The 12979-nt window shown below is 41.9% G+C and overlaps 1 protein-coding gene across 2 annotated transcripts; it reads right to left on the reverse strand.

Moving 5' to 3' along the window:
- LOC109827847 (DEAD-box ATP-dependent RNA helicase 42) lies at positions 911 to 9565 on the reverse strand. 2 transcript variants are annotated; one of them, XM_020394876.1, is made up of 2 exons: positions 9361 to 9565; positions 911 to 9231 (listed from the first exon to the last, which is right to left on the reverse strand). In XM_020394876.1, exons 1-2 carry the CDS (start codon positions 9498 to 9500, stop codon positions 6078 to 6080), a joined length of 3294 nt encoding a protein of 1097 aa, XP_020250465.1. In that variant the 5' UTR covers positions 9501 to 9565; the 3' UTR covers positions 911 to 6077. The 2 variants fall into 2 exon arrangements, with proteins under 2 accessions (XP_020250465.1, XP_020250458.1); XM_020394869.1 differs by having other exon boundaries at positions 911 to 1549; positions 1811 to 9565.

Consider the following 12979-nt stretch of genomic DNA (forward strand, 5'->3'; position numbering starts at 1 on the left):
AACAAGAACTTCGCTACAAAACAAAAGCTTTGATCAAAAGGAACCAGCTGGGTATACTAAAAACACAATGCTGGTGAAAAAAAATAGCCTTGGCGTAATTCGCCACGCACACTAACAAAGACACCCCCCGCTGGGCGAAGACACACCCCCCACGCTGCCAGCAAGAGGGCGGGAAAACAAGAGCAGACTAGCAAAACAAGAGGAAGAATACCCATCCGAAATAAATGATGAAGTTGCACGACTAATACCAAAATTTACAGTTGGTAAAAGAGGAACTCTGGATTGACACGCATATAGCCAGCAATTCTTTTTTCTGGCATCTCATGTAAATAACTTGTTTAACATCGACTAAAGAGCCTACGAAAGCAGGAAATTAATGAAATGGAAGATATATCGATCATCCATCAAACACACGCTGTAGAAGCAGCAGGCACTTGAAATTACACACAGCAGACGCACACGCTTAACAGAACAGTCGAGGAATTCCCTAAACATAAGTACCCATAAAATTGGATGTTCAATATTCTCGCCAAAATTAACAAATGCAACACCCTCAATAGTTATTCTAATGACAAACTTTTGGCATCTGCTTTCATGTGGGAGTTCTAGATACTCCTTCGCATAAGGAAAGCATACAACGAAATACTTTAAATTCCGCAACCATAAGAACCATCACCCCACTTTATCCAGAGAACATATGGTACAGTAACTCAGTTGGTAATTTCCCATAATATCTAAAATCAAAAGAAAAAGATGGCGCCACAAAAACCTAATCATTTTTTTTGGAACCCAACGCAAATTGGAGAAAGGCAAGTTCCCTTGTCCTCTTATGTTCCCTTATCATTGTTTTGGATCTAATATAAATACTTGCATGGCAGCATAAATACTTTTCAGCTATGTAATGCGCTCCTGTCATAAACCAGTACGTGCCATATCCTTTTTTGCTAAGTAAAAGCGAGACGTTTTAAATTCAAGTTTACGCACACCAATTATGCTTCGAGAAACAATAAACAAACAAAATCTGAGAAAGCTCATGTCAGAATCTCTATGATGTTACTAAAGAAGGAAAAACGAAAGACCAAAACCCACAATACAATCGTAAAATACACTTAACACCCAGAGTTGGACTCTTGGTCTAAAGGTTTCCTTGATTATCCACCACACCAAGCAATAACATGATCTTCTTTTCGTCAAAGAAAACAGCTGCATAAGATGCTATGCCACAAAAACGATTGTGAGATAAAATGTATGGTATAAAAAAAACTGAACTGAGAAACTAACACAGAATCAAACTGTAAATAAAATTGCAGGAAAGGTGGTTTCTTCTTATCGTTTCCCTTCGTGATTTTTGTGGACCAGAAGTGCAATGCACAAGCCCTATAAGAACAACTTTTGAACATCTCCAAGAGGAAAAAATATATATATATTAAAGACTTCAAATGAAATTTGTGCGAAAACAAAGGAGAAAGACAAAGGCTTTTGATTTTCCACAGGTAGTTTTAGCATACCTCCCGTGGGACCCACGAGATCTGAGAAAGAGAGACAAATCCTGAAGAAGAAATATCACTTCAAAATGTCAAATGGGAGGTATAACATAAACCACCAGACATTTATTGCAAAAAAAAAAAACAAAGTTCAAGTGCAAAAGCTAATCAGAATTGGCCGCAACTAACTAAAACTTCCAGCTCTTGGAATATCAAGACTCATATAAACCTCACTAGAAGAGAGATGAGGTGCATTCATATGACTCATAAACCTCACTAGAAGAGAGATGATATGCACTTGTATGCACTGGGAGAAAGAGACTCACCTCAGCTGCAGCCACCGCCACCTTGAGAAAAGCGCTATAGCTTTGACATGTGGAAGCAAATAACGTCGCTCGTGCCAAAAGGAAAAAAGAACAGAAAACAAAATCAAAAGAAGACTCATCTAATAAAGATAAAAAAATTCATAATTAAAACATGAGCATTCAAAAGAAAAGAACCACAGGCATAACTGAAATTCGTAACTTCAGATTGCCATCCATAGTTCAACAAATAAACACATTGCATATTCTAGTCGCACACATGCAGGAAGGAAAAAAGAAAAAGAAAAAAAAACATGTTCAAATTAGGAAACACCATGCTATAAGCAGAAGGAATTGAAAATGCATAAGGAAGAAACAAAGAATGAGGTTGAGGTAATTCCTAAAAAAATACTAATAAGATTAGCCCCCTGAGTTCTTTAGTCAAAGGACTAAAAAGTTTTGCATGCAACATCATTCAAAATTTATATACCAACAGACAGTTTTAGAACCAAGAAGTTGTGTCGAAACTGACGAGTCCTTTGGTTGACTTGCAATAATGTACTGCAAGTCCGGGGGTTAGCCGTCTCATTAGAGCGGTAGCTATGTTTTATAGGAGTTTCTTCATACAAGTGAAGGAGAGTGCTCTAGGTCAGAGAACCCAATAACCATCTTGCTTTGCTCACCGGTCTGCCACGTTCCAACCTCTTTCCAAGCTACTACGCAACATGATCTGGCTTTGGGGATAGCACTAACAACTCTGTTTCCTTCTATGCACACTAAAACACTTTTCCGTTGAGAGAAGATTAGCTTAGGGGGTGTTTGTTTCACAAAAATTTTGGCATTTAGGTGGGATTTCAAATTCTAGGATCAAAAAGTGACATTTTGAGCTTGTTGGAATTCCATAGTTCATGTTTGTTTCCAAAAAAATTTGGCATATGAAATTCTAAAATTGTAAAAAGGTACTCATTTTTAGGATTTGCAACATCCTATAAAATAGAGGGGATTTGGGGTGGGATATCTGACACCCCACTCCACGTCAGTTTCCACTCACCCATGTTCAGGTTTCGGAAAGAGGCGATATTATCACCGCCTCCTCACACTTTCTCCCTCCTCTTTTTTTACCCGCCGCTTCCAGTTCCCGCTGAAATCCGCTTCCTTCTCTCCCAAACCCATTACACCCCCACCAGATCCGACTCCATCTCCATCCAATCCCTCCTCCCCCAAAACGGAACCTTCTCCTCCCCTGACCAAACCCTTGATTTCCTCCTCTGCCTCTGTTTCCTCTCCTCCTCCTCCTCCTCTGATCATCACGACTCACCTTAATCCACAGAGCAGTAGGTAGGGGGTCCTCGTGCAGATCCCCACTCCAACTACTGCTACTTATATGTCCCCTCCTCCCCTTCAAGCCCACTCTCTTATTGGATCAAGCAGTCGAGATCCTCATCCGAATCCGAACCCGTTGCGATGGCGAGGAAGAAGATCCGAGAGTACGACTCGAAGCGACTCATCAGGGAGCACCTCAAGCGGATCGCCGGTATTGATCTCCAGATCCGATCCGCTCAGGTCATTTTTTTCCTCCTCTAATTTTCATTTTAAATGCTTTCTTCCTTCAGATTTAGTGAGAATTTACTGCGATCGATCGAGCAAAATTACAGATAAATGGTATGTTTTGTTGTCTTGATCGATGTTCACTTAGCATGATCTATGTTCTTTAGTTTAATTCGTCATCAGGTTTAGGTTTAAGCTAAAAAAGAGAAAAAGTAGTTGTATACTTTTCTTAAATTAGTGGACAATCTTGAATTGTGATGTTAATATTTTAAAATTTCCGGTTACACAAACAACTGATTTCACTGAATTAGTGGACAATGAACAATGGCTTTCTTCCATGAAATTGGTGAAGCCTGACATGCTATTTGGGAAGCGCGGAAGCCAGTGGTTTGGTGGCTCTGAATTTGGATATGCTCAGGTGGCTCAATTTGTTAAAGAACGCCTAGGCATTCAGGTGATCCTAGAATCAACACTGATTTTTTGTGTTAGCCCCTCTGACTATTTTACTTAAATATTAACACAATGAGTGTATTGCACAATTAACAACGTTAGGTTGAGATGGCATTACCTTATAAGCTTGAGTTACAACTCTTGGTAATCCTAAAACTTGTTTGCTACAACAATGGATTTTAAATTCCAAAATTTGTAATGCTACAATTTGAGTTTGAAACAAACAAAATATTACAAATTATAGTATTCCAAATCCCAAAATATTGTTGAAACAAACAAAGTTTTAGGAATCCCAACCCATATCAAAACACCTATGAATTTCAAATCCCATGGTGAAATCCATATCCTCAACATCAACTACAGATTGGTTGAACCTGAAATGATTTAAGTTGAAAGCCACCGTACTAGTATTAAAGGGGCTATGGCTACAAATCTGAATGATATAAGATGCCAAATGTATGGAGCATATCTAGTCGCCCACATGTATTTCAAACGCCAAATTATTTCAAGGACCACTATGAAACTATATCAACAGTATATATCTTTCTGAACCACATATGACCATACTGACACAGGCATGACATGATGAACTCTAAATCCAAGGACTAAGGAGGAAGGCAGAAATCAGCGACTGGATAGTATGGGAAATCATCAAACATAACCCACACACAAAACCCAAACTGCAGCACCTACACATGAAATTATAGCAACGAACAAACTTCGCCATCTTCCCAATCCTGTCGAAGTCCACAATAAGACTCTTATACCCCCACTCTTCTCATGCATAATTCCTTTTCTAGGAAGTCCAATCGCATTGCTTTAAATCCTCCACTAATTGATGCTTACTCAGAAACCTAAAAACGCATTCATACTCCGTATAAAAACCCTCAGATTATATTATGTTGACTTACATAAAGTGAATGCAAAGTTTTGACAGATCATGACGAACATACATAAAGAGGCCTATATCTTAATCTTATGGTCATAATTCATCTAATCCAGCTGCAAAATTGCAAAACTCTACATCTCATTATAAATGCCAAGAAATAAGTTGGAAATCCTAAATTATTCTTTTCCTATTTATAAGTTAAAATAAGTAGATAAGCAAACTTTACCGAACATAATCTTGGATCCTTATAACTAAAAGCATACTTATAAGTCAAAATAAGTAGGTTGCCAAACATGCTCCAAAGACACTACTAACAATAACATAGTGGAAACTCATATAAAGCCATTACAATAAATTTACCATTTTCATAGCAAATTCTGAAACTTGGGCAAAGAAACTAGGGGAGAAAATTTATGCGAACACCAAGTAACACTCTTAATTTTTACTAGAAACAGAAGTCCCAGCTATGCAAAACTAGTGTCCTTGAATAGTATCAGAAGATGTTTGAAAGAAGTACAAAATGAATAGCAGCACCATTTACATCTCTAGACAGAAAAAGAGCCATCAATATTAAGTCTTTGAAGGTAAATAAGCAAACTTTACCAAGCATAATCTTGAATCCCCATAGCTAAAAGCATACTTATAAGTTAAAATAAGTAGGTTGCCGAACATTCTCCAAAGAAACTACTAATAATAACATAGTGGAAACTCATATAAAGCCATTACAATAAAATTACCATTTTCATAGCGAATTCTGAAACTTGGGCAAAGAAACTAGTGGAGAAAATTTATGCCAACAACCAAGTAACACTCCTAATTTTTGCTTAAAAAAGGTGTCCCAGATATGCAAAACTAGTGTCCTTGAATAGCATCAGAAGATGTTTGAAAGAACTACAAAATGACTAGCAGCACCATTTACGACTCTAGACAGAAAGAAAAGCCATCACTATTTAATATTTTAAAGTAAATAAGCAAACTTTACCAAATATAATCTTGAATCCTTATAACTAAAAGCATACATATAATTTAAAATAAGTAGGTTGCCAAACATGCTCCAAAGAAACTACTAATAATAACACAGTGGAAGCTCATATAAAGCCATTACAATAAATTACCATTTTCATAACGAATTCGAAAACTTAGGCAAAGAAACTAGGGGAGAAAATTTATGCCAACAACCAAGTAACACTCTTAAGTTTTACTAGAAAATGGCGTCCCAGATATGCAAAACTAGTGTCCTTGAATAGTATCAGAAGATGTTTAAAAGAAGTACAAACGAATAGCAGCCCCATTTACGTCTCTAGGCAGAAAGAAAAGCCGTCAATATGAAATATTTGACAAAAAGAGGAAGGAAAAGAATTTCCATTAAGTGAATTCCATTCACGCCATGAGCGACCATAACCCTCAAATGACAGAGTACTTGCCTGGTTGGCCGGTACCAGATTGAGATACAATCTGGGTTGAGAGATCCTCCAGAACCCGCTTCACTTCAGCTTTAGCTTTCTTAACAGAAGATTCAGTTGGACCTTCTATGAACAAGTACAGCTTGCGCTCTCCTTGGGCAGGAATCTTACCTGCAGGAAAGAATTGACCCCTTGTAGTAATTGCTGCCCCAGTCCACTCTGAAATTGGACCCAAAGTCTCCTTATGTGTAACCTTCCATCGAGCATTCTGTGGGAAATCATTGATCTCCAACTCTGCTTCATAATGTTCAGGCATGGCATTGGCCTGAATCTTTCCCAATGTTTGTTGTAAATGCATAGCAGCTGCTAATGCAGTTGCCCGAGCTGTTGCCTCATTCGCAAGAGCAGCCACTGAAGGAAGTGCCGTTGCATTTGGTATAGCAAGACCAGGCGTATTCAGCAACTGACCAGCAACCCCGGGGGCAGGCACTGCAGGATTAGCAGCCCTTGTTGCTGCAGCCAAGGCAGCAGCTTGAGCAAGTGCAGCAGCCTGAGATAGATCACCTCCAGCCTTTCGAACTCCATCGTCATCAGAATCTGAATCCGACTTATCTTCCTCAAACCCATATTCCCTTGCCTGCACTTTCTTTGCAGCTTTTCTAGCTTCTTCTTCTGCCTCATTAAATTTGAACCCGCTTCCACCATAACCAGTGCCATGGGCTTGTTCTGTTCCCTGGTTCACCTTGGCCATGAACCCCTCAGCAAGTGCCTTTAGATCTTCCGGCACAGCTTGTTCAGAGAGTTCGAGAGCCTTTACAAGGTCCGGTGCATATCTCTCATCTTCCTCTGAAATGAACGTGATTGCACAACCCTTTCGGCCTGCTCGACCAGTTCGGCCCACACGATGAACATAGTCTTCGTAGTGATTAGGAGCATCAAAGTTTACCACCAACTCAAGCTCCTTCACATCTAAACCTCGGGCAGCAACACTAGTAGCTATTAAAAGGTTACAAACATTGCTCTTGAAATCGGAAATGGTGGATTCTCGATCTGTCTGGTCCTTGGCCCCGTGAAGTGAGAGGCAAGGATAACCATGCCTAATCAAGTCCTTGAACAATGAATCACATCTGTCTTGTGAATGAACAAAGATAAGGATTTTTCCCTTCTCATACCACTCCCCTAATAACTCTAGGAGCCTTAGGAACCTTTCACTTTCTTGTCTGACCTCAACTAGCTGAGCAATATCCTTGTTTACGACACTCCTTCCTCCAACCTGGATTTCAACAGGCTTGTTCAAGACCTTTCTCGCTAGTATTTCGACCTGACGAGGAAAAGTAGCTGAAAATAGCACTGTCTGACGATCTGGTCGTGTGTTTTGAACTATTCTAGTAATCTGGGGTTCAAACCCCATATCAAACATTCGATCAGCTTCATCCATAACCAAATAGGTAACCCTACGAAGATTAGTAATTTTACCACCACTAGTGCAAAGAATATCAATCATTCTACCAGGAGTGCACACTACAATTTCAGTACCTCGCTTTAAATCGCTAATTTGCTGAGCTACACCAGAGCCTCCATAAACTGGCACACAGTTTATACCCAGGGCCTTGGAGAATTTCCTAATGTCGCTGTGAATTTGTTGGACAAGCTCTCGAGTTGGAGCCATAACAAGTGCAATGGGGCCGTCACCAGGCACAACAGGAGGTTGGTCTTTAATATGTCTCAACATTGGTAATACGAAAGCTAGTGTTTTACCCGAACCAGTCTTTGCAATTCCAATGCAGTCTCGACCGCTCATAATTATGGGCAGCGCCTGAGCTTGAATGGACATTGGCTTCTCAAAATTATGCTTCTTGATCGTATCCAAGATTTTGCTTGTTAGTCCTGTTTGGTTCCATGTTTTGATGGGTTTAGGCACATCTTTTCCATGTAACTTCAGCTCAAGCTGTTTCCTATAAGCTGCAACCTCATCGGCACTCATCTTTGCTATCTCCTTCACCTCAATATAGAAATTCTTCCTAAATGGTGGGTACTGAATCTTTGAGTGGTCAACAATTGATAGTTTCTCAGCCTTGGTCTTCTTCACCCTTTTAATGAACTCATCATCATCTTCCTCTTCCAATGGGGCCTCATCGTTCTCAGGCTCCTCATAATCAGATTCTGAATCTTCACCCTGAATAATCCTCCCCATTGTATTCTTTCCACCATTCTTTGATTGATTCCCATTACTTATCCCACCTTCAGCTGCTGTCTTTCCCAGTTTGGACTTATCTACATCCATTACAACTGTCTCAGTGTTAGCCAGCTTCTCTACTTCCGGCAGTACCTCCAAGTTCATATAAGCATCAAGCGGATCAATTTCCTCCTCCCCATTAGCATCACCATTAGCCACACCCTCACCATTATCAACTGCCATAGCACCATCTTCTTCTCCATTAGGCTTCGCCTCATCATCCACGGCCATTTCTTTGGTTTCTTCATCATCTGACTCCCCTTCCAAAGTCCAGTTCTTACCAGCAGTTGGTTGTTCCTCACCATTAGCCTCGCCCGTTTTCTCCCTCTCCTGCTGCTCCTTCTTCCTCTTCTCCTGCCACTCTTGAACCCTCCTCCTCCTCTTCTCCATCTCCTCGTCAAGCTTCCTCTGCTCCTCTTCAAGATCCTCTTCTCGGGTCTTCTTCCTCTCCTCCGGCTCCTCCTCTGCCCTCTTCCTTCTATCTTCACTGCCTTCTCGATGTCGGCTGCTCCGTTCTCGCTCTCGATCCCGATCTCGAGAATCCCCTCTCCTTCGCCTCTTTCGATCATGCTCTCTGCTATCTTCAAGATCTCTGTCATCATCTCGTTCCAATTCCCTCCGCTTCTCCCTCGCCCTCTCTCGATCCTCTCGCTCTCTTTCCCGCTCTCTTTCCCGCTCCCTTTCTCTCTCCTCTCTCTTCCTCCTCTCCCTCTCCCTCTCTCTTTCTCTCTCCCTCTCCCTCTCTCTTTCTCTCTCCCTCTCCCTCTCCCTTTCCCTCTCCTTCTCCCTTTCCCTCTCCTCCCTCTCCCTCTCCCTCACCCTCTCCTTCTCCCTCTCCCTCTCCCTCTCCCTTTCTCTCTCATTCTCGCGTTCTCTTGCCCTCTTCTCCTTCTCCCTCTCCCTCTCTCTATCCCTCTCCCTCTCCTTATGCCTTGATTCTCTATCTCTATCCCTGTCCTTTTGCCTGTGCTTATCCCTGAACTTCTCATCGACGCTTCTCTCCCTCTCCGAGCGCCGAGACTCGCGATCCCCGGCGATCTTCTCGGACGACTCGCGATCCCTGTGCTTATCCTTATCCTTCTCTCGATGCCGCTCTTTCTCCCGATCCCGATCTCGATCCCGGTCCCTTCGAGAATCTTCCTTCCTCTCGACATCTTCTCTGCTCGATCTGTGCTTCGGTTCCTCCATGGCCGCTGGATTTCTCCAGAGGGAGCGAGCGAAGCCCTGGTTTTGGGGTCTGAGGGGATTCGAGATCGGAGNTACCGTATGGGCCGGATTTCTTAATGGGCCGAACCCCACTTCAGATGCTTTGCTAGTTGCGGATTCAGTTCTGCGGTCTCCGGGATTCGTCCGAGGTGATCAGAACTTTTTCACTCGCGGTTTTCAGGTAGGAGAACTTTTTGAATTGGAACATCTCATGAATTCAATTATCAAAAATCGATCCACTTCAAATTTATTTATCAAAATCGATCAAGTTTCAACCACGTCAGCAATGCGCGTTGAAACTTAGCCGATTTAAGAAGAAGAAAAAAAAAGTTTTCGAAGTCCATGAGATTAGGAATCCTGTAGAAGTTAAGTGATAATTAAGCTGTACAGGATTGGCAATCCGTTACAGTTTAATTGTCACTTAATCTCTAAGCAATCCATTGGAGTTTGTCTGGCTACTCTATGGGATTAGCAATCCCGTAGAATTTCTTCGTGATGAAAAACTCTACGGGATTGTCAATTCTGTAGAGAATGGCTCTTCGAATGAAACCTCTGTAAAAAAACAGATGAATATTAGTCTCCTGATTGATTCTGTAGAGAATGGTTCTTCGAATGAAACCTCTTTATAATTCAAATAATATTTTAGGAATATACATGATACAATATCAATTCTAGCAATTCAATAAGAATTGGATAATCTTTTCAATAAAAGAAACTAAACTATACATATATATGGACTTCAGAACAACTTCTACAACTATTAGGGACTAATCATAAATTAGTCTATATATTCAGATGGACCTTAAAACCGTTTCAAAATCAATCAGGGGGTTGAAGCTAATTTAACAATAAATTTAATAAATTGTTGGAGTCTAGAGCAATTTGTGGATCAAACAGTAGCATGTAACTAATTTTACAACAATTTATCAATAATGGTGGACTTCAGAATAATTTCTGGGTTTATCATGGAGCTATAACTAATTTTATAGTGTATATGTGAACCTAATGGACTTTGGAATAGTTTCTGGATCGATCAGGGGTCTAAGATTAATTTTACAATAAAATTTAAATCTAACAGGGTTCTGGTTCGGGTTCTATTCGCAGTCAGACATCTTTACAAAATTAAGTTCAATTCAAATTTGAACTTGGGTCGGGTCTGCAGTAGGTTCGGGTCAAACCCGATACAACATATCCTCTTCATAATAGGACTTGGAATCCATTATTAATAAGTTTGGGTTCAAAACCTAATAGACTTCTAACCCAAAACTTCACATCTTCAACCCATAAACTAGGGCTTGTGTCTAGGGGTTTTGATAGGGTTTGAGCCAGCCGCCACCACCTTTGGTCGGACGGTGGCGGCGGAGCACCACCGTGCCAGCGGGTTTGGCTGCCCTTTGCCAGTCGGTGGCTAGGGCAAAAATAGATTTAAAAAATAATAAATTCTTGAAGTTAAACCCATTATGGATCATCACAAGAACCTAATTTTGATCTGTTACCAAAATATGAACTTATTATGGATCATCCCTGTAGGTGTAAATTTTGATCTCCCGAAAATAGGGAACTTCGTTTGTATTGATAAGAACAGCTTATTACAAACTAATAATCAAATGTTTAAAACAGAAACGGAGGGAATGCCCTCCTTGTTTAACGTGGGTTCCTCGGTGGCGATAGGACGCCTCGCTCGGTGCTCGTGCCGAGTCTGCTTTCCTTGGACGATCCGATCGAAGTTGCTGCCAGAGCTTCAATTCTCAAATGAGGGAGCCTTTTGGCAAAAGTCCAGGTTCAACCTTTGGGAGATTAGCCAGCAGAATATGCAACAGCCAATCCCCTTTTCATGCTGGCTTGAAGATGGGTTTTAATTGTGCCCTCTCCCTTGATTTGTGGGATTTGACCACTGATGTAACTGTTCCCATACTCCAAGTGGGCAGTTGACAGTGAGCTGGCGAGTCTGCAGCTTGGGTCTGCAGGCGAGCTTGCAGGCGAACTGGGTCTGCAGGTGAGTTTGGGACTGCAGGCGGACTTGGGTCTGCAGGCGAGCTAGCAGGCGAACTGGGTTTGCAGGCGAGCTCAGGTGCGCAGGCAGACTTGGGTCTGCAGGCGGATTTGGGACTGCAGGCAGACTTGGGTCTGCAGGCAAACTTGGGTCTGCAGACGAGCTTGCAGGTGAAATGGGTCTGTAGGCGAGCTCAGGTGTGCAGGCAGACTTGGGTCTTGATCGTGCAGGCGAAATTCGAGCTGCAGGCGAGCTCCTGAGCATGGATCGAAGAATAGGCCGTAACTTTCAAACCGTAAGTCGGAATTGAACGAATTATATATGAAAATCGCCTATCTCGACGAGACGGAGCCATCCGAACCTATCCTAAGGCTTCGGTTTGCTTCCTCCATTTTGCCAAATTCCTTACGGTTTGGGAGATATCTGCGTTTTCCCCTTTTTATCAGTGTTTTTCGCTATTTCGGGTGAGGTTTTAGCAGTTTTGTTCTGAACTTCTCTGATAAGGATTAAAGGCAATTTTTATTGCCTACAAAACCCCCTCCAAAGTTTTCAGACCTGAATCAGGCCGCATGGGGTCTGGAACACTTTGGATATGAAGACCTGTAAAGTGATCCATGCTCAGATGGAGTGAGGAGCCCTCCAACGAGCTCGGTGAAGTTGATCTCTTCACTCGCAGCTGATGATCGCCTTCTAGGATTTTAAGCAAAACCTCAGCTATCAACGGACTTGATTCGTCTTTACCAACTGCCGTTTGAGTTGGACTAGCTATGCTCTTGCCCTTAGCATGGTAAGTTGTCGAGGAGTTTCTCTTAGGCTCAATGCTAAAATTTCTCCTCTATCCTTAGCCTTTCGAGGCGTTTGGATTAAGCAGTTTAACCTCGTATACCAGTCGTATACCAGTCGGAGGGTAGGAGCAGTTTAGACTCATGCACCAGTTGGAGTGAAGGAGCAGTTTAGCTTCGTGCACTGGTTGGAGGAAAGGAGCAGTTTATACTCTTGCACCAGTGGGAGTATAAGGGGGCAGTTTAGACTCATGCACCAGTCGGAGTATAAGGGGGCAGTTTAGACTCATGCACCAGTTGGAGTAAAGGGAACAGTTTATGCTCGTATACCCGTTGGAGTCAAAGGGGGAAGCTTATCTTCTCTTAGGGCAAAGATGAAGACGAACCCTGATTTGTCTTCTCTTGGGGCAAAGACGAACCCTGAAATAGCAGCACATCGCATAGTAGGCCACTATCAAACAACAACGCCTTTTATGGGAAAGACGGTGCTAGGAGAATCAAATCGTTCAGGGACGTATGAGTATGACGACTGATCGGACAACGTCATTTGCGGGAATGACGGTGTCGGCTATCAGAGGTAATCGTTAACGTGATAGGAACTGCAGCGATCGAAGCGACTTTGTGGACCTACCGCTCCATTAAAGAGTGTCGGTAAGTAGATTCTGGTCAGAGGTGTGATGTTAACA

The sequence above is a fragment of the Asparagus officinalis genome, chromosome 1 (assembly GCF_001876935.1).
Source record: "Asparagus officinalis chromosome 1, Aspof.V1, whole genome shotgun sequence".
Taxonomy (NCBI): Eukaryota; Viridiplantae; Streptophyta; class Magnoliopsida; order Asparagales; family Asparagaceae; genus Asparagus; species Asparagus officinalis.

Bases quoted from the DNA above. Each gene is read 5' to 3' on its own strand.
- LOC109827847 (XM_020394869.1), bottom strand. From the start codon at position 9,500: ATGGAGGAACCGAAGCACAGATCGAGCAGAGAAGATGTCGAGAGGAAG.